The 12,683-nt window shown below is 43.2% G+C and overlaps 1 protein-coding gene across 1 annotated transcript in view; it reads right to left on the bottom strand.

Moving 5' to 3' along the window:
* The window catches only part of CFAP47 (cilia and flagella associated protein 47), a 318,053-nt gene extending 306,374 nt beyond the window's left edge, over positions 1-11,679 (bottom strand). The window contains exons 1-6 of the mRNA XM_066621307.1: positions 11,383-11,679; positions 8,712-8,863; positions 5,878-5,993; positions 3,689-3,827; positions 1,877-2,105; positions 1,147-1,307 (exon numbers count right to left, since the gene is read on the bottom strand). Of these exons, the coding sequence (XP_066477404.1) occupies positions 1,147-1,307; positions 1,877-2,105; positions 3,689-3,827; positions 5,878-5,993; positions 8,712-8,863; positions 11,383-11,679 (1,094 nt within the window). The remainder of the gene's footprint in view (positions 1-1,146; positions 1,308-1,876; positions 2,106-3,688; positions 3,828-5,877; positions 5,994-8,711; positions 8,864-11,382) is intronic.
* Between the last annotated feature and the right edge of the window lie 1,004 nt (positions 11,680-12,683).

Raw genomic sequence — 12,683 nt, 5'->3', positions numbered from 1 at the left:
TGTACAATTAAATGTATATTCCAGTGAGGAAAGTGTGCTCCCATTTAACAGTTAATATCTTGCAGGTATTACAGAAAAATCAGAATATCAGTTCCCTAATTTTAAAAAAGTAAATGTTGTAAATTGAATTGATCTAGTCAGAAAATATGTTTATTATGGTTTCCTGTGCAACATTACTGAGCCTGCCCATCTGCGTCAACATTCACTTTCATTATAGGAACATATGTGGTTGTTTCTACAGGGTCACTATATTTACTATATTCACTGTACAGAATAAATGATACTTAAGGTCTTTCTTGATTTATTATTTCTCGCTAATGTAAGCTTCCTACAGAATGTTCCGAAAGTTTTAAGGCATGTGCCATTTTCCAGATAAGTCAACATGGATTCTGTAACCCACACATTAGACTCGCCTACTTTTCATAATCCTAATTTATTTGCGGGTTCAGTTCTCCTAGGCACTGCTATCACAACAGTGAACCTGCATAGCCCCAACATCATCAACTACAGCAGCCATGACTAACTACCATCTTTTTTCCCAGTAGGAAGCTCTGGCCAAAAACATGTTACCAAAAGAAGAAGGGACAGATCTCCAAAAAGGGAGGCTCTTTTTTCCTTCTTCCCATAGTGGTTGGAATATGAAAATGAAGAGGCATACATGCTCCTTACCACTTAAACAAACCTCTTCCCATAACCATGAGATCAGTTATCCAAAACAAATTAAGTACAGGAGAGATAGAATCACATTCTTTTACAGCTTTTTACAAAGAAGGAATTCCTGTCTAAGGAAACAACATATATAACCTTTGAGGTCAATTTCTAATAGTTTTTATGATCCTTTATTGCACTAATGTCTGTGATTAGATCAATCAATCAATCAACAGTATTTATATACCGCTTTTCAACTAAAAGTTCACAAAGCGGTTTACAGAGAAAAATCAAATAGCTAAATGGCTCCCTGTCCCAAAAGGGCTCACAATCTAAAAAGATGCAAATGAATACCAGCAGACAGCCACTAGAACAGACAGTGCTGGGGTGAGGTGGGCCAGTTACTCTCCCCCTGCTAAAAAGAGGAGCACCCACTTGAAAAAGTGCCTCTTGCCCAATTAGCAGGGGTAAGATATTAGATTCATATTTCATGCTTACCTGGGACTAAAACAAAGAGTAACCAAAATTTTCTGATAAGGCTGTAGTGTTCCTTCATTGGGAATACAGGAAATGAGGGTGGAAACATCTTGTCCTTGTTTTCTCTCACTGCATTGCAAGTCTTTTAAAACTGCATCTGTACACTTCTGAAGGTCTGTACCCTGCAAGATAAAGCAAGGTAAACAGGATCATGCAGGATCAATGAACCTTGTTTCATATCTGCTTTGCATGCATACGTGTATGTTGGTGGAGACAGAGGTTGTCACATAGTGTCAAGAGAATATGTAAGCTTTGGTTCTGCCAAAATATTGTGCCCAAATGCAGTTTTACTTTTTCTCATAGAAATGACAGTCATGCCTTTGTATGAGAGTGAATAAAGATGCATTTGCAGACATTATTGGGCTGAGGGCTAAATTTGTCCCTGATGATACCAGTACCTGAGGCAGGGTACATGTTCTGACAAACAAAGTCAAACTGTGTCCCAAAACACATTCAATACAAGTCTTCAAAGTTACACCATAAGTTCTGCTTCTTGCCAGTTCTAGTCTGTGACAAAATGCTAGGAAAAGACTTTTAAACATATAAATAGTAACAACACTGGGGAAAAAAACAATACTTTTCTTCTGTCTCAGACTTGCTTCCAATGGCAGCACACATGCGGAAGGGAACCCCTACAGAAAAACTGACAGACATTAGAAAGCAGAGCTAAAGCTAAGTTAAATTTCCTTACCATCTCTACTCCAGCGGCATTATCTTGCAGGACTGCTACCCAATCCATGGGTTCTGGGCTTTTATTATGAAGTATGACTTGCTCGGTCTTGGAAGTTCCAAAATAGACACATCCAAAATGAATACATCCTATACTGTCTGACTGAGGCAGGCCCAATAGCTCAAGCATTTGCTCCACGATATTGGCTTTGATCATTATCTCAGCACTGTCACGTCCCTGCAATTCCACACTTTTGAACAGAGCAAGAGGTCAGAAGAAATGGGGGGGGGGAACATGCACAGAAAAGATTTGTATGACAACAGTGTATTAATCTTCTAGAATTCAATATTTTATCAGAGCATTTAAATAGTTTACATATTTATATTATAAATATAGAAAAACTGCACACTAACATTTCATAGTAAGGGGAAATATGCATATTGTTTTATTAGGGCAATAATAGAAATTATGGCCCAACCCAATCCTTCCTCTCCCCCCCCCCCCACACCGCTGACGCAGTTGCACTGAAAAGGTGCACACTGTATTCTCCAGGGAGCAGGAGGCTTTAGAGGGGAAAGGGATTCCCCTCTGGAAACTTCCTGCGCTGCAAAGAGTTTCTTTAGACCTGCACCAGCTCTTTAGCTGTTCAAGGAGAGAAAGGGGTAGGAAGGTTGCAGAAAAGGAGGATAGGATCTGCTGTGCACCACTGCTGCCAGATCCACCTCCTCCCACAGCCTCCCCACCCCATGCTTCCACCTCCCCACCCAGTTTTGCCCCTCCTCACCTTGTTCCACCCTCTCCTATACTGGCTTATCTGCTCCCACCGGGGCTCTGGCAGTACAGGCTGCCTGAGCACACTTTACAGCTGCTTTATGACAAACACTAGTTCCACCAGTGGAACAGCCCAGTCTTACTGAGCTGTTATGTCACAAATACATTATTGGGATTTCCAGCTTCAGTACTTCCTATTGGAGATGAAGGAGGTCTTGATGTCATACATGACTGAGGCTTATAAAATTATACCTAGTGGGAAGAAATTTAATAGAAATATGTTTTCCTCCCTTACAACACTGCAGCCAGGGATAATCTAATAGACCTGATTTGCTGGAGATTTAGGATGAATAAGGGAAATACGTTTTCAGAGAGTACATAATTATATCTATGGTGTTTACTACACAAGATGTGGTGACGGTCACTAGTTTAGACGGCTTTAGAACAAGATTAGACAAATTCACAGATGATGAAGGCTGTCAGTGGCTACTAGTTATGATAGCTATATGCTGCTTCCAGGTTCAGAAGCAAAGTATGCCTCTGAAAACTAGTTGTAAGGCTGCAACAGCAAGAGAAGAATATGCCCTTATCTCCTGCTTGTGGACTTCCCAAAAGCATCTGGGAAAAAGAAAATTATGAATGTTCTTTTTCTTTTCCCCTCTGTTTGTTGTAACAATAAGGAGCCCACCAAATCCCAAGACAAGAAAAGCCTTCACTAAGAAAGGTGAGCTGTGACTGCTGTATTCCAACTAGATGATTCTAAGAACACTTGTACTACAAATCCTAGTTCACTAACGTCAGTCAATTTAAACAGAGCCATTAATTTCCTGTTAACCTGGCTAAGGTAGGTAATGGAGCCATAAAGAAAAGGCTGTGTAGTCTAGTACAGTATGTTCTTCTTTCCCAACTACAGTTGGAGGAGGCAACACTTCCTCATACTTGATCAATATAAGCAAGCAACAGAGTGAATCACACTAATATTTATAATTAAGCAGGAGTTATCAACAATGTAAGTCACAAGCCATTTTTAACAAATGAAGTTCAGAAGCTCTCTACACTTACATGGTTGGTTGATTAATGGTTCTGGGCAAATCAGTAGCAATCTCCATTATGACCAATTGTACTGCTTTGGGTTCCACTACACCACTGACTGGTGTTATAACAATGGGGACGCTTCCTCTATATTTTATGTTAAATGCACCTAAAAATATACAAAGACATCATGCATTGCATATATAATTAATCCATACATTCAAATTAATTTCCATTCCAAACTCAGAGCACATTGGTCTCCTCTAACAGGGATTCCATGGTCAGCACAGGAGGCAGATATAGAAGTATAGCACCCTTCCAAGGTACATTCCCCCCCAACCCATCTATCACAATGATAGACATTTTATAAGTACTTTACCGAACAACAACTAATTGAAGACCAATAGACTTCTTGCCATAGAAGATACAGTTAAAAATTAGACTATATCACAGTTAGGTATACATAATCAAAACTCCTAGAACTGTTAGAATTTTATTGAGTATTTTTTTCTGTTGGCTTACAAAATTAACTTGGAACAAGGTTGCCAATTCTTGAAAGCCATAATTCTGGTGTTTGGAGGCAGAGCTCAGCATTGTTTGGTGACAGAGTTCCCAGAAAGCAAGTTGTTCATCTGAGCTACAACATGTGCTTACGAGTCCTCTGGCACCAAGCCATATAGCTATGCTTGAAACCAGGCCAACGCAGATCAACCGAACATAATCCAGGTTCAAGCACGAATGACAAGTGCATGGTTTCAGCAGATGGGCCCAGCTCCATAGATATGGTACATGCCATAAACAGTATAAGCACAGGTTTGGAGAATACCATTAAGCAATTTAGAAGCTATCCTAGAAAATCTGGGAAATGGCAAGGCTGACATGATCATTGAATTAATGGGAGAAAACTTAAAAACCAATGCAAAATGGATAACTCAAGAAAGTGAAACAACTAAGGGCCCAATCCTATCCAATTCTCCAGTGCCAGTACAGCAGTGCCAATGGGGTGTGCACTGCATCCCACTTTGGAGAGGCAGTCACAGAGGCCTCCTCAAGGTATGGGAACATTTGTTCCCTTATCTTGGGGCTGCATTGCGGCTGCACTGGTGCTGGAAAGTTAGATAGGATTAGGCCCTAAGTCACAATAGATCATCACAACAGCAAGGCTCCAGCCAAGAGACAACAGCAAAGCAGTGACATCACTAGGGGGGCGTGGGCCACACTGGGTGATGCGCAAAGGCGGGGGTGATGCCAGTAGTGATCAAAATTGCTAAAATTGTGGTTTCTAGGAATAATGCCATCATGTTATATACCATTTGATGTGTAACTTACAGCAGAATGCAATGAAAAACTGGAGTGAAATATCTCCATTTTGTCAAAAGTTATGGCCAAAAAACCAGAAAACAAAAATGCAACTGTCCTATGTAACAAAAAACCACATTCCTTAATTCAAAATGGACAAATGAGACTGATTGTTTGAACAGTCAATGAGATGTTATTATGACACAGCATGGAACCAATAAGGTGTTAGTAAGTTGACACCCTTCGGGGGGGGGGTGATGCCACTAGTGACCAAATTGTTAAAATCAAGGTTTGTAGGAATAATACCATCAAGTTATATATCAACAGATGTGTAATTTCATGCAGAATGCAATGAAACAAACAGCGTTGAAATATCTGTGTTCTGTCAAAAGGTATAGCCAAAAAACAAGCGGGGTGGGACAATGGTACATCACGCCCACCATCCGGGTTGTTGCCCCACCCACTGTATAGGAGGAGGTCCATCATGGGGGTGACACACTGGCCTCCTGCACTGGGTGACTTAAACCCTAGTGATGCCACTGCAGCCAGGCAGCAGGTATTTGAATTTTGCCTGGTTGTACATTTCCATACACCCATTCCTAGGTATCCCCTGCCAACATGCAGGCAAATGCACATATACGAGCTTCAAAATTAATGGAAACTTAATGGAAACAAAATTAATGGAAACAAAATTAATGGAAACTCGTACTTCAAAATTAATGGAAAACCAGACAAAGGTGGGCAAAACAGGCTTTGCCTACCTCACCTGTTTATGTGTGAAATTAGTTACGCTGTTCAACTTTCAGCCTATAAAACTGATAAGATTATTTAAAGATATGGAGAAGCTAAGAAACCGATCTATATATACCATGTAAACAGAAAATAAACGTAGTATAATAAATTGCAGAGAAAATATTTACCTGGTGATGATCCATGGTTAGTAATTCTAATCCCTGCATTAATTACTTTACTGTTTGCAGTAACAGTGCCAAAATTTATCTCAGGTTCAATTTCTAGGCAACAGCATGGAATTAATCTGCAAAAGATATATATTTGTAATTGGTTCTAGGTAATTACTTCATTAGTTTTATTATTTTAAGTTTTAGGAATAAAAAGTACTGTCCTTCCGCTTTCAACAAATGAACAATTCAGGTTCAACTAATGAACAATAACCTGTGCTGGTAGAGGTTAGGTGCAGGCTGGAGGTCACCTTGGGGTAAGGGGATATTTTTCCCCTTACCCTGAGTCAAGCCCCAACCTGCCCTATGGGGCTACTTGGATCTGCACCAGCTATTTAGCTAGTGCAAATCCGAGCAGGCCATATAAGATTGCCCAGCCCAGGACTGGGGGTTAGGATATTTTTTAAAAAATTTATCTGATTTACTTGTGCTTAAAGTAAATATTTAAAAATTTGACATAAAGTTAGCAAGCTGAAATTTTTCAACCATTTTTATGCTACTTTACAAATTTCAAAATAGCTTGAGCTCATGATATCTGGTACAAGACACTAGATCAGTGGTTCTCAAACTCTCTGGGAGAGTTTGAGAGCCACTAAGTTCTTGCGTGGGCGGGAGGGGGGAGGCAGCAGAGGCGGGGGAAGGCAGCGGCACAATCCCCAGGATCATGCTGCTGCCTCCTCCCTGCCTCCAGGCTGCCCCCACCCCTTAAGGGCCCAGTTTGAAAAGCCCTGCACTAGACGCATTATAGTGAATTAGATCCACTACATACAACCAAAATCAATAGATTTACAGCCCACTCCTACTAGTACAGTCCATTCCTACTAGAACAAGTGTATTGGTGGCACAATGCATTTCACAAACATGACCCACTGGAGAACCCACCACCGGGAGTTATGAGCTGCTGGCTCTGTACAACAGCATACAACCACCACTGCCACTGCAGGTAAGAGCATGAAACAACCTGCTACTTGGGGGGATCATAGGAACATAAGAACAGCCCCACTGGATCAGGCCATAGGCCCATCTAGTCCAGTTTCCTGTATCACACAGAGGCCCACCAAATGTCCCAGGGAGCACACCAGATAACAAGAGACCTCATCTTGGTGCCCTCCCTTGCAACTGGCATTCTGACATAGCCCATTTCTAAAATCAGGAGGTTGCACATACGCATCATGGCTTGTAACCCATAATGGATTTTTCCTCCAGAAACTTGTCCAATCCCCTTTTAAAGGCATCCAGGCCAGATGCCATCACCACATCCTGCAGCAAGGAGTTCCACAGACCAACCACACGCTGAGCAATCACTGCTGCCTAATCACCAGTATAGCCACAGAGGCTTGAATGGCTGGTAAAACAAAATCTTTTTTTTAAGGTGGGTCCCGTTGCTAAAAGGTTTGGGAACCACTAGTCTCCTAATCCATTCATTTGAAGTAAACCTCATTCATACTGTCCTGTTAGAATAACGTTTAAAATACAGTGAATTGCAAAGACCCATACTAGTTCCATGATGGAATAAAGGTAGAATATAAATAAATTTCATAATTATGAGCATCATAATATTATCCTTGTTTAACTGGAAATAAAGACAGACTCAAGTATGCAAGTATAGGATTACGGCCTGTGGGCCCAATCCTATACAATGTTCTAGTGCAGGTGCAGCCATGCCAATGGAGCGTGCGCTGCATCCTGTGGTGGAGATGCAGTCATAGAGGCCTCCTCAAGGTAAGGGAACATTTGTTTCCTTACCTTGGGGCTGCACTGCAGCTGCACCAGTGCTAGGAAGTTGGGTAGGATTGGGCCCTGTGTCAAGAACTCAAGATTTAATTCTTATAACCCTTCACACAACCCTGTTTCTGTATTTATATACTGCCTTTCTCAGATTTCTTATCAGACGTATACTATCTGTGTAGTGGACATCAGATGTACACTATTTTCATCTGATGTACACTATCCTTACACACAGCTCTATCATAAAACTGACCAACCACTGCTAACCATCTTTTTTACTGCTTAAGAGAACAGGAGTATTTACAAAACAAACAAAATCTAAAACTGTATCAGACAGCCAGTAATAAGTCAATCTCAGTAAGACTAGAAAAGAAGAGCAACATCTTTTTCTTTTTTTAATAGAATGAAGTTAGGCTCACATCCCATATAATGATTTTAAGCCACAGGAGTCACATGAAAGAAACTTCGTGTTGTGTTAAATCACAACATAGTAAAATGCCCTTAGATTCCTATCTAAGAACCTGTCATTCTTGTAAGTCAATACTGATTTTGAGACATAAATGCATGCCTATTAAAAGATTTAATCAGAAGTTAATCAGAATTATATACTAATAATTTTTAAAATTTATGCCCCTAAAAGAAGGTGCAATGCAAATATAGATTTAACACTGATCAGACCCATTCTGCAAAATTGCAATATAGATAGACCTATAGCAGTGGTTCCCAAGCTTCCTCTGGGACGCTACCCCCTTGAGGCACTATGGGTGACCTGACTGGGGACCTATGGTGCCATTAGAACCACACTTCCAGGTTTTGTTGCCTCTGCCACTGCCAAACACATGCAAGTAAAAACCCTTTTTTTACTTACATGCAATGGTGGCAGCAACAACAAAACTCAGAAGTGCTGTTCTAACTGCACCTGTCCCCAGTCAGGTTACTACCCTCCTTAGAGGGTTAGCATCCCAAAAGAAAACTGGGAACACCTGCCTGGGAGGTCGCAACCCCCAGGTTGGGAAACACTGAACTATATAGAAGTGGAAAGAGTAGGATATATTGAAATGCTATACCCTATCACAGGAATCTCAAGTGTCTTGTCTCCTATATAAAGGAGCAGCCTATCCTGAAGATCTTCCTCTTTGTCAGGATGATATTCAACAGTGGCTGTTATCTGAAGACCGCAAGCAACAGGTTTCTTTGGATTTTCCACAATTAGTCTGAACTGCAAAACAAAAAATGAAGAAATCAAATAATTCCATTTTCAATTCAAAAGAACAGGTTCTTTTTCGCCCCAGCATAAGGATTGCCCATCTGATAAATATTAACAAGTGCCAGACTTTGAAATACTTAGCACTCACCAATAACAAACAGAACTCTTCAATTAGGAATGTGCTCATTAGTTGTTCAGGCATCAACGGAAGCCCAAAGGAGGGTGAAAAGTGCATAGGGATATGGTCCATAGGAAATAAATACAACATAGCAGCCTTATAGGGGAGCTGCAAAAGATCTGATGTGGTAGTTCACCTTTTGCAAGTTTATTTTACTGACAGCACAATCCTATACAAGTCTACAGAAGAGTAAATTATATTGTTCAATTGGACTTTGCCAGATGGGCAAAGAGGAGAGGTGAGGCAAGATGAAGTGTGGTGATACAGAGCCCTTCCCATTCAGCTGAAGGCAAGGTGGTGGGGGAAGGAGCAGGTTCCAGATTGCCATGCTCTGACTCTCCTTAACCACCTGCCTGCTTCTAAGCAACTGGGTGGGTGAGAAGGCAGCAATGGTGACAGTGGTAGTGGTGTTTCCAGAGGCAGTGGCTCCCCCCTTCCCCTGGCAATAATGAAGGAACAGGTGAGTTGCTGCTGCTCCATTCTTCCCACTTTCAGCAAACAGAAGAATTCCCAGTCCTTGGATGCCAGTTCATAATAAAACTGTGACTGGCTTTCACTATCTCCCTCATTACTATGTGATGATTTTGAAACAAAGTCCAAGTGAAATGCACATGTCGGGCCTTTTTTAAATTTTTTGTCTTTTGTACTCTAGACTTATATTTGTACTTCATACAGTTAATTTAAACAATGTCAAAACACATGTAGACTTGACCCAATGACATGTGCTCAAGACACACACTAAATTAGAAGTAGGGATGGAGCTTACTGTTGGGATCTGGGAATTCTGTGGACTAAACTGCAGGGGCCTTGTAGTTCTGGCCTGAAGGTGTAAGTTGCACTTTCCCCATGTTTGAACTGAAGAAGACCTGGGCTGCATTTCCACTATAGCTTTAATCCACTTTCAATGCACTTTTATTCCTCCAATGCATGGGGGGGGGGGGGGATTGTGGTTTGTTAAAGAACTTGAGAGTTAGAACTACCCTTAACAAACTACAGCATCCAGAATGCATTGGGGTGACAGAAGTGCATAGAAAGTGGCTTAAAATAGTGGTAGAAATGCAGCCCTGGATAGGCTGAGATTGAGGTACCCACATTTTGCTGCTAGCCCCTGCTAGCTGAAGTTGGAGTTCAGCTGGAGTTGTGCCCACTCCCCTTTGAGACCATGGAAAGAAGCTGATGAGCCATGGCCCCTGCTCCCGCCAATACAGCCCCTCCAGGAAAGCACTGGAAAAGATCTTAATCAGTGTGGAGACCTATCCCTTGGGGCTTTGCTCCCCAGCCAACATATTCACGTACCCAACAGCTGATAGAGGGCTTGAAATGAAGCACTGCACCTTTATGAGTGCTGCTGCTACCCCTTCTAATGTGTTTGCACTCAACTCAGGGCCAAATCCTATCCAATTTTCCAGTGCTGGTGCAGCCGTACCTATGGGGTATGCACTGTATCCTGTGGTGGGGAGGCAGTCACAGAGACTTCCTCAAGGTATGGGAACATTTGTTCCCTTACCTTGGAGCTGCATTGTGGCTGCACCAGAGTGGGAAAGTTGGATAGGACTGGGCCCTCAGTTTCTCCTTAGTAAGCCATTTCTGCCCAACACTGCACATAAGCAACAGGGATAAAAATGTACACCTATGGGCTGGGCAGAAAAGCGTTAAAGGAGTACTGACAGGAGGGAAGCCAAAGCTGGGGTGCATTGGGCAAGGATGCTCAAAAAATGCCTGCCTCCTGCCGTGACTGCAGCATGCTTCTTGCCATGCCTTGTCCCACCTGGCATGGTAGAATAACTGCCCTGGCCCATCCCACCTCCCTAAGGGTGAGTGGGATTTGCTCTGAGGGAGGTGGGGTGGGATGGGCTGCGGCAGTGCTTCTTCCATGCTCTTCCCACTTTGCTGATGCTTCAGAGAAGTGCACCGTGCCTGCAGCAGCATCCCTGGAGCTTGAGGGCAAAGGTGGCCACATGGTGGGCCGCTGTGAGATACAGGAAGCTGGACTAGATGGGCCTATGGCCTGATCCAGTGGGGCTGTTCTTATGTTCTTATGTGCCTACCTTTGCCACACCCCAGGGCAGCCACTCAGTCCAAAATCCCAGTGGGGAGGGGCTGGTTGGAGCATCGCTTCCTCCCCCCTTGAAGGGCCCAAAGGGGGGGGTGGGGGACAAGGAAAGGGCTGCAATCCCATGTGCACTTTCCTGAGAGTAAGCCCCATTGAACACAGTGGGGCTTACTTCTGAGTAGACGTGCAAAGGACTGTGCTGTAGGAGGGTTAAAGGGAGGTCTGCAGCAAGAGGAAGCGGGGTCCTTCCCAAGCCCACTTCTTCTGCCTCCTGAAGACTCATGAGCAACGCTTCCCCACCTGCGGCTGCTGGGGAGGCAACAGGTAGAGGAAGCAGCTGTGCGGCTGCAGGTTCTGCACTCTCAGCGTCGCCCTGTAGCTCTCCCCCGGCACGGCGTCCACGAAGCGCAGCTGGGGCGGGGTGATGCGCACCCCACACGCATCCCAGGAGGAGGCAGCCACCTCCATGGCTCGCGCGCGGCTCCTTCCTGCACCCTCCGGCCCAGTGTTCCTGTCGCCAAGGAGACGCGGCCTTCCTCGCGGCTTGGCAACGGTCGCCTGGCAACCGAGCGCGCGCTCTGATTGGAAGCTGAACATTCCGAACCCGCCAACAGCCTCCAGGAACTCCGGCAGCTTCTGGCCACGCCCCCAAGGGCGTGACCTGGTCAACTGGGCGTGTGCAGTAAGGGGAATGGAGACAGGTAGCTCAGGTGTGGCGAGATGGGACGTCCAGGTGTCCCAGGCCAGCTGTGCGGAGCTCTGCTAGCCACGAATGGGCCACGGCAGCCATGCACGTTAAATGGAAGATGGTTCTGTGCAACCTGCGGGTTTGGGGATTAAAGGCAACCCAGTGCAGTCCCAGGGAATAAAATAAGGGGGCAGGGCATCCAGGCATGTCCTCTTTTTGAGGCTTGTGTCCTGGTAAAGAACTGAAATGGCCTCTTTTTCTCTGCGAGCGGCCCCTGCAGGCAGCACAGCCCCTTCTTGTAATAAAGTGCACGGAATAAATTATAGGTAATGTAGTTTTAAATGAAATAATGAGTAATATGGTGTCTAAATTAAGCACATGAAATCAATAAACAAATGTTTTTCTTTGATGTCCTACATTTTTGGGTACCTTGTCCTCTTGCGATTATTATATTATTATTCAGGGTGACCAGATGTCCTCTTTTTCCAGGACATGTCCTCTTTTTTCAGGAAAAGAACGTCAACACCCTCTTTTTCCCTATGGGTGGGCCCCTGGCAGCAGCACATAGCCTCCTTGTAATTAATAAATTATATAAAATAAATTATAGATAATATAGTTCTAAATTTTAAGAATAAGTAACAAATTCATATTGTTTCAACATATAAGTAACATATAGTTTCAATTGTCCACATGAAATCAATATACGAGTGTTTTTAGCTTTTACTTTGTCATGTCCTACATTTTTCCTGGATGCCCTACATTTTGTATTAATATACCACTTTTCAACAAAAAGTTCACAAAGCTGTTTACAGAGAAAATCAGACAGCTAATGGCTTCCTGTCCCAAAAGGGCTCACAATGTAAAAAGATGCAAAAGAACACTAGCAGGCAGCCACTAAAAAAGACACTGCTGG

This window comes from Tiliqua scincoides, chromosome 3, assembly GCF_035046505.1.
Source record: "Tiliqua scincoides isolate rTilSci1 chromosome 3, rTilSci1.hap2, whole genome shotgun sequence".
NCBI lineage: Eukaryota > Metazoa > Chordata > Lepidosauria > Squamata > Scincidae > Tiliqua > Tiliqua scincoides.
This window is presented reverse-complemented; position numbering and strand designations above follow the sequence as displayed.